At 43.6% G+C, this 27,043-nt stretch overlaps 1 protein-coding gene across 6 annotated transcripts in view; it reads right to left on the bottom strand.

Annotated features, from left to right (window-relative positions):
- Positions 1–4,403: 4,403 nt before the first annotated feature.
- LOC137437421 (dual specificity tyrosine-phosphorylation-regulated kinase 2) overlaps positions 4,404–27,043 on the bottom strand; it is a 94,259-nt gene continuing 71,619 nt past the window's right edge. For 5 of the 6 annotated variants that reach the window (XM_068131732.2, XM_068131735.2, XM_068131733.2 and 2 more), the window contains one exon: positions 4,404–7,531. In XM_068131732.2, coding sequence (XP_067987833.2) covers positions 6,809–7,531 — 723 coding nt within the window. In that variant the 3' untranslated portion in view covers positions 4,404–6,808. The remainder of the gene's footprint in view (positions 7,532–27,043) is intronic. The other variant, XR_013621109.1, reaches the window with a different exon arrangement.

Raw genomic sequence — 27,043 nt, 5'->3', positions numbered from 1 at the left:
CAGCATTGATGGTCTGAAAGCATAGGAATATTTGCTTTAGTGTAGAATTTTTTCAGCTGGATAAGGACGATGCTGGCAGATTTCCATTTCAGTGGCTGAGTTTGTTTGCCTTCACATATTTCTTTCTGGATGTACCACATCACGCATCGAAGAACCTGCCGGCAAGTTGGGAGGCGGACTCCTGTCAATGTACCATCTGCTTCTGTAAAAGCATTGCCAAGACCAAAAATGGCACTTGCTAATCTGGTCTTCTTATCTGCCATCTGAAAGAAAATAAAGGATATTATTAGACTACTAGTATGGGACCCACGATTAGACCTCCGATTTCATTCATGTAAAAATACAAACTAATTATCAAACCATCGTTTTTTGCATAAAATTGTTATATTTGTATTCCTCTCATCAAGACCTTCAATTTGATACCAAACATGACTAGGTTTGGGTGTAAAATAACAAAATCAAACATTTTTACATAGTGCGGCCCCGAAAATGGCCCTAAATATATAAAAGTGGCCGGTGGCCACCCAGGACCACCTCTGATTTCATTTATTTTTTGCATACATACTTCTACCAACAAGTGTAACATTTGAGAGAATAGACATTAAAATCCAAGAACCTAAGGGCGTTTGATGCACCCTATCCTGGATGCATATTTTGAATCTATTCCAGAACATGAAGCGGGTAGAGTGAAGGAACTTTTGTCAAACTTAGCTGAAGCTTTCCCACATCCAAACTACCATGTCATTCTCAACAGTGACAAGTTCAAAGACTTCAAAACCTCCTTTGACAAATTCTTAGAAGCAAGTGACACCAAACCAACATTTCGCTTCTGGAGTTCATACATTGAGACGGTGGAGCTTCTCTAGGCAATCTCGAGTTTATCATGACGTCAATGCGCACTGGTTCGCTTGTACGCCGCATAATTGTCTTTGATGGGTTAAAATATCACCCCTTACACACTTATTGGACCTATTAACAGTTTCAAAATAGCATTGGTAAACCACCATGGATCGTAGTAGCAACACCAATCACAAATATTGTACAAAAATTTAAAATTATGCAGGTTTTAAGGTCCAAAAACATGACTTTCTGATAAATGCATCAACAGCATGTTATTTTACCAAGTCGTTAAAACAACATTTTTCCTACTTTTGGGGGTCTGAATTAATAAATATTGCTGCCAAGACCAATGTGAACATGACATCATATAGTTTGTGTTGTTTTTTTACTGTGTAAATGGGTATTTCAAATGTAACATACAATTGGTGTATACTGGTGTTTTGGGGCAGCGGTTCTCGGTAACGTACCACCATATCGCTTGTGAAAAAAAACAAAATGTTTTGGAGGTCATAAGGCTTCATCCCACACCCTTCTTGCCAAATCCCTAGGTTCAGGTCATGAAATCAAAAAAAAAAATAGATATCCACCCTATGGCCCTGTGTCTATATCTCAGGGCAACGGGTGGAAACCAGACAAGAGTCGAGTGAATCTGGAGGCAACATGGCGTCCGAGGTTTCAACCACGACACCCGACGTAGCTGTGTCAGTAGCAAACCTCATTGTGGCTCTAAAGCACCGATTTGGAGTCGAGCAACGAGCGAACTTGTTCAAGCTCAGCTCGCAGGCCGATAACAAAAGCCCCATGAGACTTGGGAATTGGCACACGACATTCACTGACCAGTGAGGAACGCGAAGCCCAGCATGGGGGCGTTTGCTCAGGAGAGCATGGCGCTGGACCATTTCATTCAGGCCCTCCCAGATTTGGACCAAAGCATGGTGCTGGACCATTTCATTCAAGCCCTCCCAGGTCCAGGGATGGCGTCCACAGTTCGTCCTCCGGGTCCCCGACTCGTACGGCGGTGCAGATGATAGGACAGACGGCAGGCGCTCCCCGCGTGTCGTTGGCGCGGATCGGACAATTATAGGGTGGAATGCGGCGAAAGGTAGGCTGGCGGTTACTGGCGACCACAGTCGCGTATGTAATAAATGCACTCGAACGCGCTGCTTGATGCGTTTGCCTCACGAGGCCTCCTGAACAGTCCTCTTGCAAAGCGCGTATATTCCTTCAGTCCTTATCAATTCTTTCGCACGAGAGTCTTCACCTCTTGATACCAGCGCATAAGTCCTCCACACAACAATTCCAAGGCTTGGCTTCCCTCACGAGTCCTTATGCAAAGCGCGAGTTGTGCTAGTCCTCCTGAAGGGCTTTGTGCTCGCGGTTATATAGCGCCGCCCAGCGAACCCTCTCGAATTTGCCAGACGCGCACTGACCATGCCCCTCACGCCATTCCACCCAAGCCCTGGTTGGTCGTTGGCTCTTACCGGCTCCGCCCTTGACGTCTGCTTGACGTGGCCACACCCCGACCTCGCACTCCGCCCCCTTTTCCAGGCTTACCTCGTGGCATTTGGCTGGTTTGAGCATCTTAATGCGAGGGGAAATAGGGCGCAGACTGGATGGTGCGCGATGGGGAATGGGGTGCAGACTGGATGGTGCCCAACGAGGTCGATTAGAGGGTGGGCTGCAAAATGAACGGGACCTACTCTTATTTATTTTACACAACGCAGGTATCACTAATGGAAATGGCCTACTCTTACACATACTATGACATAACTAATGTTCTAAGGTGGCCTACGTGTTGCATGTGGACTAACTATGGGGGCAAAACCTTTAACCTTTATTAATCAATATGTACATTTCTCAGAACCGCAACAATATTTTATAATCACCATCCACTTTTGACTTTAATATAACTCTGAACCCGCCCTGCATATCCACAAACATTTCCAACTTACTTTTCAATTAATCAGTAACTCCAAAGGAAGGCGCGACCAATGACGCACAGCACACGGCAAGCTAATCGAGGCTATTCACTGGAATTTCCGAACACCTGCAAAGTCCAAAATCCAGTAAGTAAGTAAGCAAGTAAGCACCATTAACAGAATAATTAGCAAGTTGTTCATTGATTCAACTTACTACAGTCAGTGTGAAACAACTTATCTTAAACACAGACCAGAGAAGCCATGAATGGGATGGGAATACAATTACAAATAACATTTCCATTCGTTCGTAACATACATAGCAAAATAATAATAATATTAATAATCAGCGTAATTACACATAGATTCAAAATTGATACAAAACTAAAAACACACACAAAAAAAAACAAATTGCAATGCGTTTTGGAGGACCTCCGCCGAACCCCTGAGACTGGCTCACTGAACCCCTGGGGTTCGGTCAAACCCAGGTTAAGAACCACGGCTTTGGAGCCTTAAGGTGGATGGAATTGGTTCCATTGTTTTGAAAACTCTCTCCATTCACCTGGCTTACTTCATCATCCTTACCATTGTCAATATTTTTTGGGTAGTTTTCTCACCAATTCGCCTTCTGTGTGAAAAGTAAGTTATGTGACTTTATTTGCTAACAAGGGAATAAAACGTGTGGAGGGGATTGTCAGGGCACCACAACGTGTATACATCATAAAATACAACTCGAACAAAGTCGATGGCGCTCCATCGCAAATCCCAACGCTTCCCACCTGAAGCAAAGTTGAAAAATGGAAAGATCTTCCACCAGGAATGACGCAGTATCATATTATGAGTTACATTCTCCCACGTTTTGACCCCTGTGACCCAAGGGTGCCCCCCTGGGGCATGAACTGGAGGTTACATCCCCCAAAAACTTGCATATTCCATGCGTACCCCACTGTTGATTGCATGTCCAAAATGTCATTTCAAAATGTGTTCAAATGTACTCATCATTGCATTTGTTGTTTTTTGACCGCAGCACAGAGGGTCGGGTCACAATGATTCTGCTCCTGCACTTTCATGCCACGCGGCGAACAGAACCACCAAGTTTCGTGAATTTCTGCTCAACCGTTTAGGAGGAGATAGCATGACGGACAGACTCCTTGAGACGGAGCCAATTGCAATATCCCCTCCATCCCCCAGTTTTTCCAAAACCATGGGAATAATTATCCCCGTCAGTACTGAGCAAAGTTATGCCATGCATATTGTAGTCGATATCAATTTGGTGTGTACCTGGGGTGTCGTGATTTTTATTGCAAGGTCTTTTATTCGATTTGAAAATGTAAACGGACAAGATAACGCAATCAATGCATGTCCGCCCTTCGTTGAGCCAAAATCTGATTTGTCTGACATCGGTCACTTAAGTCCCCTCTCCGTAATCCAAAACATGCTGACAAACGGTAGAGCCTGTCTCTGAAATGTGTCCTTCATCTCTAACTTCCTTCTTGACAGAGAAATTGTAATGAAACGGTGGACAGAGCAGTTTCCGGTTTCTAGATTTGACAAAATAATCCAGATTTTTACTTCTGACATTCCCCAAGCCTTTGCTTCCCCCAAATACATTAAAACGACGCAAAAATGACACTTTCAATCTTCAAGTGTGTGGAAATAACTTAACATTTATTTTAACAACAGCATCACTGGACCAATATTTTGTTTAAAAAATTAAAAATAAAACGTTCACATTTACATTTAAACATCACATTTTAAAATATCCCCAGAGCCAGCATTTGTGATTTAACAGGCCGGCCTTTGCTTGAGATTGCGAGGCAGGCCTTTGCTTGAGATTGCGAGGCAGGCCTTTGCTTGAGCTTGCCATGCAGGCCTTTGCTTGAGATTGCGAGGCAGGCCTTTGCTTGAGATTGCGAGGCAGGCCTTTGCTTGAGATTGCCATGCAGGCCTTTGCTTGAGATTGCGAGGCAGGCCTTTGCTTGAGCTCACCAGGCAGGCCTTTGCTTGAGATTGCGAGGCAGGCCTTTGCTTGAGCTTGCCATGCAGGCCTTTGCTTGAGATTGCGAGGCAGGCCTTTGCTTGAGATTGCGAGGCAGGCCTTTGCTTGAGATTGCGAGGCAGGCCTTTGCTTGAGCTTGCCATGCAGGCCTTTGCTTGAGATTGCGAGGCAGGCCTTTGCTTGAGATTGCGAGGCAGGCCTTTGCTTGAGCTTGCCATGCAGGCCTTTGCTTGAGATTGCGAGGCAGGCCTTTGCTTGAGATTGCGAGGCAGGCCTTTGCTTGAGCTTGCCATGCAGGCCTTTGCTTGAGATTGCGAGGCAGGCCTTTGCTTGAGATTGCGAGGCAGGCCTTTGCTTGAGCTTGCCATGCAGGCCTTTGCTTGAGATTGCGAGGCAGGCCTTTGCTTGAGCTCACCAGGCAGGCCTTTGCTTGAGATTGCGAGGCAGGCCTTTGCTTGACCTTGCCAGGCAGGCCTTTGCTTGAGCTCGCCAGGCAGGCCTTTGCTGGACCTTGCCAGGCAGGCCTTTGCTTGAGCTCGCCAGGCAGGCCTTTGCTTGAGCTTACCAGGCAGGCCTTTGCTTGAGCTTGCCAGGCAGGCCTTTGCTTGAGCTCGCCATGCAGGGCTTTGCTTGAGCTCGACAGGCAGGCCTTTGCTTGAGCTCGCCAGGCAGGCCTTTGCTTGAGCTCGCCAGGCAGGCCTTTGCTTGAGCTAGCCAGGCAGGCCTTTGCTTAAGCTCGCCAGGCAGGCCTTTGCTTGAGCTCGCCAGGCAGGCCTTTGCTTGAGCTCGCCAGGCAGGCCTTTGCTTGAGCTCGCCAGGCAGGCCTTTGCTTGAGCTCGCCAGGCAGGCCTTTGCTTGAGCTCGCCAGGCAGGCCTTTGCATGAGCTCGCCAGGCAGGCCTTTGCTTGAGCTCGCCAGGCAGGCCTTTGCTTGAGCTCGCCAGGCAGGCCTTTGCTTGAGCTCGCCAGGCAGGCCTTTGCTTGAGCTCGCCAGACAGGCCTTTGCTTGAGCTCGCCAGGCAGGCCTTTGCTTGAGCTCGCCAGGCAGGCCTTTGCTTGAGCTCGCCAGGCAGGCCTTTGCTTGAGCTCGCCAGACAGGCCTTTGCTTGAGCTCGCCAGGCAGGCCTTTGCTTGAGCTCGCCAGGCAGGCCTTTGCTTGAGCTTGCCAGGCAGGCCTTTGCTTGAGCTCGCCAGGCAGGCCTTTGCTTGAGCTCGCCAGGCAGGCCGTTGCTTGAGCTTGCCGGTCCGGTGTCTGCTGGCATCATGTTTTCACCGGTTTAAAGAATTGTGCTTGCCAAGTTCAATTACAAACATCAAATTCCAAATAGCAACAATAGGAAAAACAAATAAACCCTGTTCCAATAAATTCACCTTAACTTTGGCTTTGAAGTCACCAAGAATCATCGTGAAATGAGTGTTGATAATAATAATTACGATCAATAGTGCCAAAGTAAAACCGTACTGACCATTTCATTTCAGAAGACGATAAAGTCGTCACTATTGCATAAGAGGGACGTACATTTTTGGATACGTCATGGCAACTAAGAATAAACTTTAAGGCACGGAGCATTTGAAAACTACATACAACTGTGTATCTGATACCACAAAGTGGAACTGAGCCGAGGAAAAAAGAAGAAGAAGAAGCTGTGCAGTGTGCACCTGTGCAGGACATATTTACTCTAAGATAATGTACAGTTTTTCAAACAAAGTTCCAAAGCATCGTAGTTGGTCCCAATAAAAACTCGCCATAGATGCTTTTGCACTTCCTCAAGCAAAATGGCGAAACTCAACTCACTGTGGAAGTAAAGGCCAAGCTGTTTCAAGTACCCATCGATTGAAATTGACATTTTGCACAAGGCTGGAATCCAGTCCAAATAAAAGTTTAAAATTAAAAGCAATATTGTATGCCACACTTTGAAAATGGCTGGTTAGCGACAGGCGCTGCAAACCCAGAGTGTGGCTCCATGAAAATAAAATATAAATTGCTACATCTCTTGCTTCAGTGACGCAAACAACTGATGCTCTCCAGTGGAGCCGTGGAATGCTCAACCCCTTCAGCTTATTTTGGGCAAGAAAGTCTTTTGCTGGCAGCCAGGACTCTGATTTCCACTTGGTCGGCTTCCGTTCATCCTGACTTTGCCCAGAGGACCCCCGGGCCCGGACGGTAACCTACCCGTGGCGTCCGAGGGGGCCGGGCGAGAACCGTGTGGCCTCGGGCTCGGGATCGGGAGTCGCTCCGCGGCGGGTGCTTTTGGTAACCTACGCCGAAGCCATGGGTGGCGGAGCGCCTGGGCCGGATTGAGCCGCATCGCGGGATCCCACTGCAGACAGCCCTTGAGGAAATCCAAGAAGAGCTGGTCGTCGCATCCTTTGAGAGCCGCAGACAAGTCGCGACTAGCCGGTGGCCCACGAGGCTTGCCACGGCGTGACCGCCCTCCTTTAAGCACCACGGAGCCATCCGTCAGTGTGGTGACCGTGCAGTAGCGTGGATAGCCGCGGGAGCTGACAAAGTTCCGCGACCGCTTACCCTGATCCAGGAGGCGTGCAGAAGGCATTCCCAAGAGTTCAACTGTGCAGGCAAACTGGTCAGCTTCATCTTCCCCGGGTAGCAAAGGAGTTCCGGTAAGTAACTCGGCCAATATGCAGCCCAGAGACCAGACGTCAATTGCCAAACCATAGCGCGCACCCAGGATGACCTCAGGTGCACGATAAAAGCGGGACTGGATGTACGTGTACACCCGCTGGTGCTCAAAACAGCTGGAGCCAAAATCGATTACCTGGGAGAGTGACGAGACATCAATGAAACCAACCATCAGATGAACATAAGATGTGCAGATAAGAGATGGACATAAGATGTGCAGATAAGAGATGGACATAAGATGTGCAGATAAGAGATGGACATAAGATGTGCAGATAAGAGATGGACATAAGATGTGCAGATAAGAGATGGACATAAGATGTGCAGATAAGAGATGGACATAAGATGTGCAGATAAGAGATGGACACAAGATATGCAGATAAGAAATGGACACAGGATGTGCAGATAAGAGATTGACACAAGATGTGCAGATAAGAGATTGACATAAGATGTGCAGATAAGAGATGGACATAAGATGTGCAGATAAGAGATGGACATAAGATGTGCAGATAAGAGATGGACATAAGATGTGCAGATAAGAGATGGACACAAGATGTGCAGATAAGAGATGGACATAAGATGTGCAGATAAGAGATGGACATAAGATGTGCAGATAAGAGATGGACATAAGATGTGCAGATAAGAGATGGACATAAGATGTGCAGATAAGAGATGGACATAAGATGTGCAGATAAGAGATGGACATAAGATGTGCAGATAAGAGATGGACATAAGATGTGCAGATAAGAGATGGACATAAGATGTGCAGATAAGAGATGGACACAAGATGTCAAATAGATCCATTAAAAACCAGGACAATTTGCTCTTGTTGTGCTTTCAGTGGGATAATTCATTCACCAGCCAAAGGAACATTCAACATGTTTCATTCACCAGCCTAAAGTACATTCAACATGTTTCATTCACCAGCAGAAGGTACATTCAACATGTTTCATTCACCAGCCGAAGGAACATTCAACATGTTTCATTCACCAGCAGAAGGAACATTCAACATGTTGCATTCACCAGCCGAAGGAACATTCAACATATTTCATTCACCAGCCGAAGGTACATTCAACATGTTTCATTCACCAGCAGAAGGTACATTCAACATGTTTCATTCACCAGCCGAAGGTACATTCAACATGTTTCATTCACCAGCAGAAGGAACATTCAACATGTTGCATTCACCAGCCGAAGGAATATTCAACATGTTGCATTCACCAGCCGAAGGTACATTCAACCCTGTTTCATTCACCAGCCAAAGGTACATTCAACATGTTTCATTCACCACCCAAAGGTACATTCAACATGTTTCATTCACCAGCCGAAGGTACATTCAAGATGTTTCATTCACCAGCAGAAGGTACATTCAACATGTTTCATTCACCAGCAGAAGGTACATTCAACATGTTTCATTCACCAGCCGAAGGTACATTCAACATGTTTCATTCACCAGCAGAAGGTACATTCAACATGTTTCATTCACCAGCCTAAAGTACATTCAACATGTTGCATTCACCAGTTGAAGGAACATTCAACATGTTTCATTCACCAGTAGAAGGTACATTCAACATGTTTTCATTCACCAGTAGAAGGTGCATTCAACATGTTTCATTCACCAGAAGGTGCATTCAACATGTTTCATTCACCAGAAGGTGCATTCAACATGTTTCATTCACCAGCAGAAGGTACATTCAACTTGTTTTCATTCACCAGCCGAAGGTACATTCAACATGTTTTCATTCACCAGGATAAGGTACATTCAACATGTTTTCATTCACCAGTAGAAGGTACATTCAACATGTTTTCATTCACCAGTAGAAGGTGCATTCAACATGTTTCATTCACCAGAAGGTGCATTCAACATGTTTCATTCACAAGGAGAAGGTACATTCAACATGTTTTCATTCACCAGCAGAAGGTACATTCAACATGTTTCATTCACCAGCCGAAGGTACATTAAACATGTTTCATTCACCAGTAGAAGGTACATTCAACATGTTTCATTCACCAGCCGTAAGTACATTCAACATGTTTCATTCACAAGCCGTAGGTACATTCAACATGTTTTCATTCACCAGTAGAAGGTACATTCAACATGTTTCATTCACCAGCCGTAAGTACATTCAACATGTTTCATTCACCAGCAGAAGGTACATTCAACATGTTTCATTCACCAGCCGAAGGTACATTCAACTTGTTTTCATTCACCAGCCGAAGGTACATTCAACATGTTTCATTCACCAGCCGAAGGTACATTAAACATGTTTCATTCACCAGCCGAAGGTACATTCAACTTGTTTTCATTCACCAGCCGAAGGTACATTAAACATGTATCATTCACCAGCCGAAGGTACATTAAACATGTTTCATTCACCAGCCGAAGGTACATTAAACATGTATCATTCACCAGCCGAAGGTACATTAAACATGTTTCATTCACCAACCAAAGGTACATTCAACTTCTTTTCATTCACCAGCCGAAGGTACATTCAACTTCTTTTCATTCACCAGCCTAAGGTACATTCAACTTGTTTTCATTCACCAGCCGAAGGTACATTCAACATGTTTCATTCACCAGCAGAAGGTACATTCAACATGTTTCATTCACCAGCAGAAGGTACATTAAACATGTTTCATTCACCAGCCGAAGGTACATTAAACATGTTTCATTCACCAGCCGAAGGTACATTAAACATGTTTCATTCACCAGCCGAAGGTACATTCAACATGTTTCATTCACCAGCCGAAGGTACATTCAACATGTTTCATTCACCAGCCGAAGGTACATTCAACATGTTTCATTCACTAGCCGAAGGTACATTCAACTTGTTTTCATTCACCAGCCGAAGGTACATTCAACATGTTTCATTCACCAGCAGAAGGTACATTCAACATGTTTCATTCACCAGCAGAAGGTACATTAAACATGTTTCATTCACCAGCCGAAGATACATTAAACATGTTTCATTCACCAGCCGAAGGTACATTAAACATGTTTCATTCACCAGCCGAGGGTACATTCAACATGTTTCATTCACCAGCCGAAGGTACATTCAACATGTTTCATTCACCAGCCGAAAGTACATTCAACTTGTTTTCATTCACCAGCCGAAGGTACATTCAACATGTTTCATTCACAAGCCAAAGGTACATTAAACATGTTTCATTCACCAGTAGAAGGTACATTCAACATGTTTCATTCACCAGTATAAGGTACATTAAACATGTTTCATTCACCAGCCAAAGGTACATTCAACTTGTTTTCATTCACCAGTCGAAGGTACATTAAACATGTTTCATTCACCAGCCAAAGGTACATTAAACATGTTTCATTCACCAGTAGAAGGTACATTCAACATGTTTCATTCACCAGTAGAAGGTACATTAAACATGTTTCATTCACCAGTAGAAGGTGCATTCAACATGTTTCATTCACCAGTAGAAGGTGCATTCAACATGTTTCATTCACCAGGAGAAGGTACATTCAACATGTTTCATTCACCAGTAGAAGGTACATTCAACCTGTTTCATTCACCAGGAGAAGGTACATTCAACATGTTTTAATTCACCAGGATAAGGTACATTCAACATGTTTTCATTCACCAGTAGAAGGTACATTCAACATGTTTTCATTCACCAGCAGAAGGTGCATTCAACATGTTTCATTCACCAGAAGGTGCATTCAACATGTTTCATTCACAAGGAGAAGGTACATTCAACATGTTTCATTCACCAGTATAAGGTACATTCAACATGTTTCATTCACAAGGAGAAGGTACATTCAACATGTTTTCATTCACCAGCAGAAGGTACATTCAACATGTTTCATTCACCAGCCGAAGATACATTAAACATGTTTCATTCACCAGTAGAAGGTACATTCAATAAGTTTCATTCACCAGCCGTAAGTACATTCAACATGTTTCATTCACAAGCCGTAGGTACATTCAACATGTTTTCATTCACCAGTAGAAGGTACATTCAACATGTTTCATTCACCAGCCGTAAGTACATTCAACATGTTTCATTCACCAGCAGAAGGTACATTCAACATGCTTTCATTCACCAGCCGAAGGTACATTCAACATGTTTCATTCACCAGCCGAAGGTACATTCAACATGTTTCATTCACCAGCCGAAGGTACATTCATATGCTTTCATTCACCAGGAGAAGGTACATTCAACATGTTGCATTCACCAGCAGAAGGTACATTAAACCTGTTTCATTTACCAGTAGAAGGTACATTCAACATGTTTCATTCACCAGCCTAAAGTACATTCAACATGTTGCATTCACCAGTTGAAGGAACATTCAACATGTTGCATTCACCAGCAGAAGGTACATTCAACATGTTTCATTCACCAGCAGAAGGTACATTCAACATGTTTCATTCACCAGCCGAAGGTACATTCAACATGTTTCATTCACCAGCAGAAGGTACATTCAACATGTTTCATTCACCAGCCTAAAGTACATTCAACATGTTGCATTCACCAGCCGAAGGTACATTCAACATGTTTCATTCACCAGCCGAAGGTATTTTCAACATGTTGCATTCACCAGCAGAAGGTACATTCAAAATGTTTCATTCACCAGCCAAAGGTACATTCAACATGTTGCATTCACCAGCCGAAGGAACATTCAACATGTTTCATTCACCAGCCGAAGGTACATTCAACTTGTTTTCATTCACCAGCCGAAGGTACATTCAACCCTGTTTCATTCACCAGCCAAGGTACATTCAACATGTTTCATTCACCAGCCGTAAGTACATTCAACATGTTTCATTCGCCAAACGAAGGTTCATTCAAGATGATTTCATTCACCAGAAGAAGGTACATTCAACATGTTTCATTCACCAGCAGAAGGTACATTCGACATGTTTCATTCACCAGCAAAAGGTACATTCAACATGTTTCATTCACCAGCAAAAGGTACATTCAACATGCTTTCATTCACCAGCAGAAGGTACATTCAAGATGTTTCATCCACCAACTGAAGGTACATTCAACATGTTTCATTCACCAGCCGAAGGTACATTCAACATGTTTCATTCACCAGCCGAAGGTACATTAAACATGTTTCATTCACCAGCCGAAGGTACATTCAACATGTTTCATTCACCAGCCGAAGGTACATTCAACATGTTTCATTCACCAACCAAAGGTACATTCAACTTGTTTTCATTCACCAGCCGAAGGTACATTCAACCCTGTTTCATTCACCAGCCAAGGTACATTCAACATGTTTCATTCGCCAAACGAAGGTTCATTCAAGATGATTTCATTCACCAGAAGAAGGTACATTCAACATGTTTCATTCACCAGCAGAAGGTACATTCGACATGTTTCATTCACCAGCAAAAGGTACATTCAACATGTTTCATTCACCAGCAAAAGGTACATTCAACATGCTTTCATTCACCAGCAGAAGGTACATTCAACATGTTTCATTCACCAGCAGAAGGCACATTCAACATGTTTCATTCACCAGCCGAAGGTACATTCAACATCTTTCATTCACCAGCAGAAGGTGCATTCAACCAGTTTCATTCACCAGCCGAAGGTACATTAAACATGTTTCATTCACCAGCCGAAGGTACATTAAACATGTTTCATTCACCAGTAGAAGGTACATTCAACATGTTTCATTCACCAGCTGAAGGTACATTCAACATGTTTCATTCACCAACCAAAGGTACATTCAACTTGTTTTCATTCACCAGCCGAAGGTACATTCAACATGTTTCGTTCACCAGTAGAAGGTACATTCAACATGTTTCATTCACCAGCCTCAGGTACAACCTCTTTTCATTCACCAGCCAAAGGTACGTTCAACATGTTTCATTCACCAGCCAAAGGTACATTCAACATGTTTCATTCACCAGCCGAAGGTACATTAAACATGTTTCATTCACCAGCAGAAGGTATATTCAACATGTTTTATTCACCAGCAGAAGGTGCATTCAACATGTTTCATTCACCAGCCGAAGGTACATTAAACATGTTTCATTCACCAGCCGAAGGTACATTAAACATGTTTCATTCACCAGTAGAAGGTACATTCAACATGTTTCATTCACCAGCCGAAGGTACATTCAACATGTTTCATTCACCAACCAAAGGTACATTCAACTTGTTTTCATTCACCAGCCGAAGGTACATTCAACATGTTTCGTTCACCAGTAGAAGGTACATTCAACATGTTTCATTCACCAGCCTCAGGTACATTCAACTTCTTTTCATTCACCAGCCGAAGGTACATTCAACATGTTTCATTCACCAGCCGAAGGTACATTCAACATGTTTCATTCACCAGTAGAAGGTACATTCAACATGTTTCATTCACCAGCCGAAGGTACATTCAACATGTTTTCATTCACCAGCAGAAGGTACATTCAACATGTTTCATTCACCAGTAGAAGGTACATTCAACATGTTACATTCACCAGCCGAAGGTACATTCAACATGTTTTCATTCACCAGCCGAAGGTACATTCAACATGTTTTCATTCACCAGCAGAAGGTACATTCAACATGCTTTCATTCACCAGCCGAAGGTACATTTAACATGTTTCATTCACCAACCGAAGGTACATTCAACATGTTTCATTCACCAGCAGAAGGTACATTCAACATGTTTCATTCACCAGCCGAAGGTACATTCAACATGTTTCATTCACCAGCAGAAGGTACATTCAACATGTTTCATTCACCAGCAGAAGGTACATTCAACATGTTTCATTCACCAGCCGAAGGTACATTCAATATGTTTAATTCACCAGCAGAAGGTATATTCAACATGTTTCATTCACCAGCCGAAGGTACATTCAACATGTTTCATTCACCAGCCGAAGGTACATTAAACATGTTTCATTCACCAGTAGAAGGTACATTAAACATGTTTCATTCACCAGTAGAAGGTACATTCAACATGTTTCGTTCACCAGCAGAAGGTACATTCAACATGTTTCATTCACCAGCCTCAGGTACATTCAACTTCTTTTCATTCACCAGCCGAAGGTACATTCAACATGTTTCATTCACCAGCCGAAGGTACATTCAACATGGTTCATTCACCAGCCGAAGGTACATTCAACTTGTTTTCATTCACAAGCCGAAGGTACATTCAACTTGTTTTCATTCACCAGCCGAAGGTACGTTCAACATGTTTCATTCACCAGCCAAAGGTACATTCAACATGTTTCATTCACCAGCCGAAGGGACATTAAACATGTTTCATTCACCAGCGAAGGTACATTAAACATGTTTCATTCACCAGTAGAAGGTACATTCAACATGTTTCATTCACCAGTAGAAGGTACATTCAACATGTTTCATTCACCAGCCGAAGGTACATTAAACATGTTTCATTCACCAGCCGAAGGTACATTAAACATGTTTCATTCACCAGCCGAAGGTACATTAAACATGTTTCATTCACCAGTAGAAGGTACATTCAACATGTTTCATTCACCAGCCGAAGGTACATTCAACTTGTTTTCATTCACCAGCCGAAGGTACATTCAACATGTTTCATTCACCAGCAGAAGGTACATTCAACATGTTTCATTCACCAGCAGAAGGTACATTAAACATGTTTCATTCACCAGCCGAAGGTACATTAAACATGTTTCATTCACCAGCCGAAGGTACATTAAACATGTTTCATTCACCAGCCGAAGGTACATTCAACATGTTTCATTCACCAGCCGAAGGTACATTCAACATGTTTCATTCACCAGCCGAAGGTACATTCAACATGTTTCATTCACCAGCCGAAGGTACATTCAACTTGTTTTCATTCACCAGCCTAAGGTACATTCAACTTGTTTTCATTCACCAGCCGAAGGTACATTCAACATGTTTCATTCACCAGCAGAAGGTACATTAAACATGTTTCATTCACCAGCAGAAGGTACATTAAACATGTTTCATTCACCAGCCGAAGGTACATTAAACATGTTTCATTCACCAGCCGAAGGTACATTAAACATGTTTCATTCACCAGCCGAAGGTACATTCAACATGTTTCATTCACCAGCCGAAGGTACATTCAACATGTTTCATTCACCAGCCGAAAGTACATTCAACTTGTTTTCATTCACCAGCCGAAGGTACATTCAACATGTTTCATTCACAAGCCAAAGATACATTAAACATGTTTCATTCACCAGTAGAAGGTACATTCAACATGTTTCATTCACCAGTATAAGGTACATTCAACTTGTTTTCATTCACCAGCCGAAGGTACATTCAACATGTTTCATTCACCAGCAGAAGGTACATTCAACATGTTTCATTCACCAGCAGAAGGTACATTAAACATGTTTCATTCACCAGCCGAAGGTACATTAAACATGTTTCATTCACCAGCCGAAGGTACATTAAACATGTTTCATTCACCAGCCGAAGGTACATTAAACATGTTTCATTCACCAGCCGAAGGTACATTCAACATGTTTCATTCACCAGCCGAAGGTACATTCAACATGTTTCATTCACCAGCCGAAGGTACATTCAACATGTTTCATTCACCAGCCGAAGGTACATTCAACTTGTTTTCATTCACCAGCCTAAGGTACATTCAACTTGTTTTCATTCACCAGCCGAAGGTACATTCAACATGTTTCATTCACCAGCAGAAGGTACATTCAACATGTTTCATTCACCAGCAGAAGGTACATTAAACATGTTTCATTCACCAGCCGAAGGTACATTCAACATGTTTCATTCACCAGCCGAAGATACATTCAACATGTTTCATTCACCAGCCGAAAGTACATTCAACTTGTTTTCATTCACCAGCCGAAGGTACATTCAACATGTTTCATTCACAAGCCAAAGGTACATTAAACATGTTTCATTCACCAGTAGAAGGTACATTCAACATGTTTCATTCACCAGTATAAGGTACATTAAACATGTTTCATTCACCAGCCAAAGGTACATTCAACTTGTTTTCATTCACCAGTCGAAGGTACATTCAACATGTTTCATTCACCAGCCAAAGGTACATTAAACATGTTTCATTCACCAGTAGAAGGTACATTCAACATGTTTCATTCACCAGTAGAAGGTACATTAAACATGTTTCATTCACCAGTAGAAGGTGCATTCAACATGTTTCATTCACCAGTAGAAGGTGCATTCAACATGTTTCATTCAACAGGAGAAGGTACATTCAACATGTTTCATTCACCAGTAGAAGGTACATTCAACCTGTTTCATTCACCAGGAGAAGGTACATTCAACATGTTTTAATTCACCAGGATAAGGTACATTCAACATGTTTTCATTCACCAGCAGAAGGTGCATTCAACATGTTTCATTCACCAGAAGGTGCATTCAACATGTTTCATTCACCAGCAGAAGGTGCATTCAACATGTTTCATTCACCAGAAGGTACATTCAACATGTTTCATTCACCAGCCGAAGGTACATTAAACATGTTTCATTCACCAGTAGAAGGTACATTCAATAAGTTTCATTCACCAGCCGTAAGTACATTCAACATGTTTCATTCACAAGCCGTCGGTACATTCAACATGTTTTCATTCACCAGTAGAAGGTACATTCAACATGTTTCATTCACCAGCCGTAAGTACATTCAACATGTTTCATTCACCAGCAGAAGGTACATTCAACATGTTTCATTCACCAGCCGAAGGTACATTCAACATGTTTCATTCACCAGCAGAAGGTACATTCAACATGTTTCATTCACCAGCCTAAAGTACATTCAACATGTTGCATTCACCAGCCGAAGGTACATTCAACATGTTGCATTCACCAGCCGAAGGTACATTCAACATGTTTCATTCACCAGCCGAAGGTATTTTCAACATGTTGCATTCACCAGCAGAAGGTACATTCAAAATGTTTCATTCACCAGCCGAAGGTACATTCAACATGTTGCATTCACCAGCCGAAGGAACATTCAACATGTTTCATTCACCAGCCGAAGGTACATTCAACTTGTTTTCATTCACCAGCCGAAGGTACATTCAACCCTGTTTCATTCACCAGCCAAGGTACATTCAACATGTTTCATTCACCAGCCGTAAGTACATTCAACATGTTTCATTCGCCAAACGAAGGTTCATTCAAGATGATTTCATTCACCAGAAGAAGGTACATTCAACATGTTTCATTCACCAGCAGAAGGTACATTCGACATGTTTCATTCACCAGCAAAAGGTACATTCAACATGTTTCATTCACCAGCAAAAGGTACATTCAACATGCTTTCATTCACCAGCAGAAGGTACATTCAAGATGTTTCATTCACCAGCAGAAGGTACATTCAACATGTTTCATTCACCAGCCGAAGGTACATTAAACATGTTTCATTCACCAACCGAAGGTACATTCAACATGTTTCATTCACCAGCAGAAGGTACATTCATATGCTTTCATCCACCAACTGAAGGTACATTCAACATGTTTCATTCACCAGCCGAAGGTACATTCAACATGTTTCATTCACCAGCCGAAGGTACATTAAACATGTTTCATTCACCAGCCGAAGGTACATTCAACATGTTTCATTCACCAGCCGAAGGTACATTCAACATGTTTCATTCACCAACCAAAGGTACATTCAACTTGTTTTCATTCACCAGCCGAAGGTACATTCAACCCTGTTTCATTCACCAGCCAAGGTACATTCAACATGTTTCATTCACCAGCCGTAAGTACATTCAACATGTTTCATTCGCCAAACGAAGGTTCATTCAAGATGATTTCATTCACCAGAAGAAGGTACATTTAACATGTTTCATTCACCAGCAGAAGGTACATTCGACATGTTTCATTCACCAGCAAAAGGTACATTCAACATGTTTTCATTCACCAGCCGTAAGTACATTCAACATGTTTCATTCGCCAAACGAAGGTTCATTCAAGATGATTTCATTCACCAGCAGAAGGTACATTCAACATGTTTCATTCACCAGCAAAAGGTACATTCAACATGCTTTCATTCACCAGCAGAAGGTACATTCAACATGTTTCATTCACCAGCAGAAGGCACATTCAACATGTTTCATTCACCAGCCGAAGGTACATTCAACATGTTTCATTCACCAGCCGAAGGTACATTCAACCAGTTTCATTCACCAGCCGAAGGTACATTAAACATGTTTCATTCACCAGCCGAAGGTACATTCAACATGTTTCATTCACCAGCCGAAGGTACATTCAACATGTTTCATTCACCAACCAAAGGTACATTCAACTTGTTTTCATTCACCAGCCGAAGGTACATTCAACATGTTTCGTTCACCAGTCGAAGGTACATTCAACATGTTTCATTCACCAGCCTCAGGTACAACCTCTTTTCATTCACCAGCCGAAGGTAGGTTCAACATGTTTCATTCACCAGCCAAAGGTACATTCAACATGTTTCATTCACCAGCCGAAGGTACATTAAACATGTTTCATTCACCAGCAGAAGGTATATTCAACATGTTTCATTCACCAGCAGAAGGTGCATTCAACATGTTTCATTCACCAGCCGAAGGTACATTAAACATGTTTCATTCACCAGCCGAAGGTACATTAAACATGTTTCATTCACCAGTAGAAGGTACATTCAACATGTTTCATTCACCAGCCGAAGGTACATTCAACATGTTTCATTCACCAACCAAAGGTACATTCAACTTGTTTTCATTCACCAGCCGAAGGTACATTCAACATGTTTCGTTCACCAGTAGAAGGTACATTCAACATGTTTCATTCACCAGCCTCAGGTACATTCAACTTCTTTTCATTCACCAGCCGAAGGTACATTCAACATGTTTCATTCACCAGTAGAAGGTTCATTCAACATGTTTCATTCACCAGCCGAAGGTACATTCAACATGTTTTCATTCACCAGCAGAAGGTACATTCAACATGTTTCATTCACCAGTAGAAGGTACATTCAACATGTTACATTCACCAGCCGAAGGTACATTCAACATGTTTTCATTCACCAGCCGAAGGTACATTCAACATGTTTCATTCACCAACCAAAGGTACATTCAACTTGTTTTCATTCACCAGCCGAAGGTACATTCAACATGTTTCGTTCACCAGTAGAAGGTACATTCAACATGTTTCATTCACCAGCCTCAGGTACATTCAACTGCTTTTCATTCACCAGCCGAAGGTACATTCAACATGTTTCATTCACCAGTAGAAGGTTCATTCAACATGTTTCATTCACCAGCCGAAGGTACATTCAACATGTTTTCATTCACCAGCAGAAGGTACATTCAACATGTTTCATTCACCAGTAGAAGGTACATTCAACATGTTACATTCACCAGCCGAAGGGACATTCAACATGTTTTCATTCACCAGCCGAAGGTACATTCAACATGTTTTCATTCACCAGCAGAAGGTTCATTCAACATGCTTTCATTCACCAGCCGAAGGTACATTTAACATGTTTCATTCACCAACCGAAGGTACATTCAACATGTTTCATTCACCAGCAGAAGGTACATTCAACATGTTTCATTCACCAGCCGAAGGTACATTCAACATGTTTCATTCACCAGCAGAAGGTACATTCAACATGTTTCATTCACCAGCAGAAGGTACATTCAACATGTTTCATTCACCAGCCGAAGGTACATTCAATATGTTTAATTCACCAGCAGAAGGTATATTCAACATGTTTCATTCACCAGCCGAAGGTACATTCAACATGTTTCATTCACCAGCCGAAGGTACATTAAACATGTTTCATTCACCAGTAGAAGGTACATTAAACATGTTTCATTCACCAGTAGAAGGTACATTCAACCCGTTTTCATTCACCAGCCGAAGGTACATTCAACATGTTTCGTTCACCAGTAGAAGGTACATTCAACATGTTTCATTCACCAGCCTCAGGTACATTCAACTTCTTTTCATTCACCAGCCGAAGGTACATTCAACATGTTTCATTCACCAGCCGAAGGTACATTCAACATGGTTCATTCACCAGCCGAAGGTACATTCAACTTGTTTTCATTCACCAGCCGAAGGTACATTCAACTTGTTTTCATTCACCAGCCGAAGGTACGTTCAACATGTTTCATTCACCAGCCAAAGGTACATTCAACATGTTTCATTCACCAGCCGAAGGGACATTAAACATGTTTCATTCACCAGCCGAAGGTACATTAAACATGTTTCATTCACCAGTAGAAGGTACATTCAACATGTTTCATTCACCAGTAGAAGGTACATTCAACATGTTTCATTCACCAGCCGAAGGTACATTAAACATGTTTCATTCACCAGCCGAAGGTACATTAAACATGTTTCATTCACCAGCCGAAGGTACATTAAACATGTTTCATTCACCAGTAGAAGGTACATTCAACATGTTTCATTCACCAGCCGAAGGTACATTAAACATGTTTCATTCACCAGTAGAAGGTACATTCAACATGTTTCATTCACCAGCCTAAGGTACATTCAACTTGTTTTCATTCACCAGCCGAAGGTACATTCAACATGTTTCATTCACCAGCCGAAGGTACATTAAACATGTTTCATTCACCAGCCGAAGGTACATTCAACTTGTTTTCATTCACCAGCCGAAGGTACATTCAACATGTTTCATTCACCAGCCAAAGGTACATTCAACATGTTTCATTCACCAGCGAAGGTACATTCAACATGTTTCATTCACCAGCCGAAGGTACATTCAACATGTTTCATTCACCAGCCGAAGGTACATTAAACATGTTTCATTCACCAGCCGAAGGTACATTAAACATGTTTCATTCACCAGTAGAAGGTACATTAAACATGTTTCATTCACCAGTAGAAGGTACATTCAACATGTTTCATTCACCAGTAGAAGGTACATTAAACATGTTTCATTCACCAGCCGAAGGTACATTAAACATGTTTCATTCACCAGTAGAAGGTACATTCAACATGTTTCATTCACCAGTAGAAGGTACATTAAACATGTTTCATTCACCAGCCAAAGGTACATTCAACTTGTTTTCATTCACCAGCAGAAGGAACATTCAACATGCTTTCATTCACCAGCCGAAGGTACATTAAACATGTTTCATTCACCAGTAGAAGGTACATTCAACATGTTTCATTCACCAGCCGAAGGTACATTCAACATGCTTTCATTCACCAGCAGAAGGTACATTCAACATGTTTCATTCACCAACCGAAGGTACATTCAACATGCTTTCATTCACCAGCAGAAGGTACATTCAACATGCTTTCATTCACCAGCAGAAGGTACATTCAACATGCTTTCATTCACCAGCCGAAGGTACATTCAAGATGCCTTCATTCTACCTGCTGAAGCTAAAATTAGACACTATACTTGGATATTTATTCACAGGTTTGATCTTGGAATTATAGATTGTAAAAATGTTAATTTTAAAAAGAAGTAAAATCGATGGGAAATTATTGTCCATTGTAATTCAAGTGACTTTTAATTAACGCTGTTGGAATTGTCCATTGACAAGATTTTACAAAATGGATTCCAAAATGGTGCACCTTCCTTCCCTCTCTCCATTTCCTTTTCCTTCCCTTACTCTCGGGCTTGGTATAGACTGAGAGCGGGACGACCAACTTACGAGCGGGACGGCCAACTTACGAGCGGGACGGCCAACTTACGAGCGGGACGGACAACTTACGAGCGGGACGGACAACTTACGAGCGGGACGGCCAACTTACGAACGGGACGGCCAACCTTACGAGCGGGACGGCCAACTTACGAGCGGGACGGCCAACTTACGAGCGGGACGGCCAACTTACGAGCGGGACGGCCAACTTACGAGCGGGGCAGACAACTTACGAGCGGGACGTACAACTTACGAGCGGGACGGCCAACTTACGAGCGGGACGGCCAACGTACGAGCGGGACGGCCAACTTATGAGTGGGGCGGACAACTTACGAGCGGGACGGCCAACTTACGAGCGGGACGACCAACTTACGAGCGGGACGGCCTACTTACAAGCGGGACGGCCTATTTACGGACATGATGGCCATCTTATGAGCAGGATGGCCTACTTACAAGCTGGAGGGCCTACTTACAAGCTGGAGGGCCTACTTACGAACATGATGGCCATCTTACGAGCGGGATGGCCTACTTACAAGCTGGAGGGCCTACTTACAAACATGATGGCCATCTTACGAGCGGGATAGCCTACTTACAAGCTGGAGGGCCTACTTACAAACATGATGGCCATCTTACGAGCGGGATACCCTACTTACAAGCTGGAGGGCCTACTTACGAACATGATGGCCATCTTACGAGCGGGATGGCCTACTTACAAGCTGGAGGGCCTACTTACGAACATGATGGCCATCTTACGAGCCGGATGGCTACTTACAAGCTGGAGGGCCTACTTACGAACATGATGGCCATCTTACGAACGGGATGGCCATCTTACGAACGGGATGGCCTACTTACAAGCTGGAGGGCCTACTTACGAACATGATGGCCATCTTATCAGCGGGATGCCATTATTGCATTGCAGTGACATATATTCCCAAGAACCTGTCCTCGTGACAACGGCAGCTCGATTGCAGTGCACCTGGCAGCACGTAGCCCTCAACCGCAGGTTGCTTTCCCTCAATAAGGGATATATTAGCAGCAGGTTATTTTCAGTGAAAGAGAAGATTTCCTCGTTTAATCAGCCAATGGCAGTGGGTCTAGTAGTTACATCATGCTGCCATGGGTTTAGTGGGTTTGCTTTGGTGTGGCATTTGCACATCATGTGCTCTTTGTGTATTCCAACATGGCCCTATTCCACGGACGGTCCCTCCGCTGTCATCAAGAGTCATTGAGGAAAGCAGAATAATGAACAAATCGGGTGATCAAAAAGAGCGACATATTGCAATATTTCCGCTCGCTCACCGTATTGAATTGGTGAGCGAGCAATGCACGAATTGTGCAGACTTTGGCCAGGTTTGAGTTTGGTGAGCGAGCAATGCACGAATTATGCGGACTTTGGCCAGGTTTGAGTTTGGTGAGCAAGCAATGCACGAATTGTGCAGGCTTTGTCCAGGTTTGAGTTTGGTGAGCGAGCAATGCACGAATTGTACAGACTTTGTCCAGGTTTGAGTTTGGTGAGCGAGCAATGCACGAATTGTGCAGACTTTGGCCAGGTTTGAGTTTGGTGAGCGAGCAATGCACGAATTGTGCAGACTTTCGCCAGGTTTGAGTTTGGTGAGCGAGCAATGCACGAATTGTACAGACTTTCGCCAGGTTTGAGTTTGGTGAGCGAGCAATGCACGAATTGTACAGACTTTGGCCAGGTTTGAGTTTGGTGAGCGAGCAATGCACGAATTATGCGGACTTTGGCCAGGTTTGAGTTTGGTGAGCAAGCAATGCACGAATTGTGCAGACTTTGGCCAGGTTTGAGTTTGGTGAGCGAGCAATGCACGAATTGTACAGACTTTGGCCAGGTTTGAGTTTGGTGAGCGAGCAATGCACGAATTGTACGGACTTTGTCCAGGTTTGAGTTTGGTGAGCGAGCAATGCACGAATTGTATGGACTTTGTCCAGGTTTGAGTTTGGTAAGCGAGCAATGCACGAATTGTGCAGACTTTGTCCAGGTTTGAGTTTGGTGATCGAGCAATGCACCAATTGTTTAGACTTTGGCGAGGTTTGAGTTTGGTGAGCGAGCAATGCACGAATTGTGCAGACTTTGTCCAGGTTTGAGTTTGGTGAGCGAGCAATGCACAAATTATACGACTTTGTCCAGGTTTGAGTTTGGTGAGCGAGCAATGCACGAATTGTGCAGACTTTGGCCAGGTTTGAGTTTGGTGAGCGAGCAATGCACGAATTGTGCAGACTTTGGCCAGGTTTGAGTTTGGTGAGTGAGCAATGCACGACTTGTGCAGACTTGGCCAGGTTTGAGTTTGGTGAGCGAGCAATGCACGAATTGTACAGACTTTGGTCAGGTTTGAGTTTGGTGAGCGAGCAATGCACGAATTGTACGGACTTTGTCCAGGTTTGAGTTTGGTGAGCGAGCAATGCACGAATTGTACGGACTTTGTCCAGGTTTGAGTTTGGTGAGCGAGCAATGCACGAATTGTGCAGACTTTGTCCAGGTTTGAGTTTGGTGAGCGAGCAATGTACGAATTGTGCAGACTTTGTCCAGGTTTGGGTTTGGTGATCGAGCAATGCACGAATTGTTTAGACTTTGGCGAGGTTTGAGTTTGGTGAGCGAGCAATGCACGAATTGTGCAGACTTTGTCCAGGTTTGAGTTTGGTGAGCGAGCAATGCACAAATTATACGGACTTTGTCCAGGCTTGAGTTTGGTGAGCGAGCAATGCACGAATTGTGCAGACTTTGGCCAGGTTTGAGTTTGGTGAGCGAGCAATGCACGAATTGTGCAGACTTTGCCCAGGTTTGAGTTTGGTGAGCAAGCAATGCACGAATTGTACAGACTTTGGCCAGGTTTGAGTTTGGTGAGTGAGCAATGCACGAATTGTACAGACTTTGGCCAGGTTTGAGTTTGGTGAGCGAGCAATGCACGAATTGTACGGACTTTGTCCAGGTTTGAGTTTGGTGAGCGAGCAATGCACGAATTGTACGGACTTTGTCCAGGTTTGAGTTTGGTGAGCGGGCAATGCACAAATTATATGGACTTTGGCCAGGTTCGAGTTCGGTGAGCGAGCAATGCACGAATTATGCGGACTTTGGCCAGGTTTGAGTTCGGTGAGCGAGCAATACACGAATTGTACAGACTTTGTCCAGGTTTGAGTTTGGTGAGCGAGCAATGCACAAATTGTACGGACTTTGTCCAGGCTTGAGTTTGGTGAGCGAGCAATGCACGAATTGTACGGACTTTGTCTAGGCTTGAGTTTGGTGAGCGAACAATGCACGAATTGTGCAGGCTTTGTCCAGGTTTGAGTTTGGTGAGCGAGCAATGCATGAATTGTACAGACTTTGGCCAGGTTTGAGTTTGGTGAGCGAACAATGCACGAATTGTGCAGACTTTGTCCAGGTTTGAGTTTGGTGAGCGAGCAATGCACGAATTGTACAGACTTTGGCCAGGATTGAGTTTGGTGAGCGAGCATGCACGAATTGTACAGACTTTGGCCAGGTTTGAGTTTGGTGAGCGAGCAATGCACGAATTGTACGGACTTTGTCCAGGTTTGAGTTTGGTGAGCGAGCAATGCACGAATTGTACGGACTTTGTCCAGGATTGAGTTTGGTGAGCGAGCAATGCACGAATTGTGCAGACTTTGTCCAGGTTTGAGTTTGTTGAGCGAGCAATGCACAAATTATACGGACTTTGTCCAGGTGTGAGTTTGGTGAGCGAGCAATGCACGAATTGTGCAGACTTTGGCCAGGTTTGAGTTTGGTGAGCGAGCAATGCACAAATTGTGCAGACTTTGTCCAGGTTTGAGTTTGGTGAGCTTGCAATGCACGAATTATGCGGACTTTGGCCAGGTTTGAGTTCGGTGAGCGAGCAATGCACGAATTGGACAGACTTTGTGCAGGTTTGAGTTTGGTGAGCGAGCAATGCACAAATTGAACGGACTTTGTCCAGGCTTGAGTTTGGTGAGCGAGCAATGCACGAATTGTACGGACTTTGTCTAGGCTTGAGTTTGGTGAGTGAACAATGCACGAATTGTGCAGGCTTTGTCCAGGTTTGAGTTTGGTGAGCGAGCAATGCACGAACTGTGCAGACTTTGGCCAGGTTTGAGTTTGGTGAGTGAGCAATGCACGAATTGTACGGACTTTGTCCGGGTTTGAGTTTGGTGAGCAAGCAATGCACGAGTTATACGGACTTTGTCTAGGTTTGAGTTTGGTGAGCGAGCAATGCACGAATTGTGCAGACTTTGTCCAGGTTTGAGATTGGTGAGCGAGCAATGCACGAATTGTACGGACTTTGTCCAGGCTTGAGTTTGGTGAGCGAGCCACACACGAATTGTGGAGGCTTTGTCCAGGTTTGAGTTTGGTGAGCGAGCAATGCACGAATTGTGCAGACTTTGGCCAGGTTTGAGTTTGGTGAGTGAGCAATGCAGGAATTGTACGGACTTTGTCCAGGTTTGAGTTTGGTGAGCAAGCAATGCACGGATTATACGGCCTTTGTCCAGGTTTGAGTTTGGTGAGCAAGCAATGCACGAATTGTGCAGATTTTGGCCAGGTTTGAGTTTGGTCAGCGTGCAATGCACGAATTGTGTAGACTTTGGCCAGGTTTGAGTTTGGTGAGCGAGCAATGCACGAATTATGCGGACTTTGGCCAGGTTTGAGTTTGGTGAGCGAGCAATGCACGAATTGTTTAGACTTTGGCCAGGTTTGAGTTTGGTGAGCGAGCAATGCACGAATTGTGCAGACTTTTGTCCAGGCTTGAGTTTGGTGAGCAAGCAATGCACGAATTGTGCAGACTTTGGCCAGGTTTGAGTTTGGTGAGTGAGCAATGCACGAATTGTGCAGACTTTGTCCAGGTTTGAGTTTGGTGAGCGAGCAATGCACGAATTGTACAGACTTTGGCCAGGTTTGAGTTTGTTGAGCGAGCAATGCACGAATTGTACAGACTTTGGCCAGGTTTGAGTTTGGTGAGCGAGCAATGCACGAATTGTACGGACTTTGTCCAGGTTTGAGTTTGGTGAGCGAGCAATGCACGAATTGTGCAGACTTTGTCCAGGTTTGAGTTTGGTGAGCG

The sequence above is a fragment of the Myxine glutinosa genome, chromosome 12 (assembly GCF_964187855.1).
Source record: "Myxine glutinosa chromosome 12, kmMyxGlut1.1, whole genome shotgun sequence".
In the NCBI taxonomy this organism is placed as follows: domain Eukaryota; kingdom Metazoa; phylum Chordata; class Myxini; order Myxiniformes; family Myxinidae; genus Myxine; species Myxine glutinosa.
The sequence above is the reverse complement of the archived record's forward strand: the minus strand, read 5'-3'. Positions and strand labels throughout refer to the sequence as shown.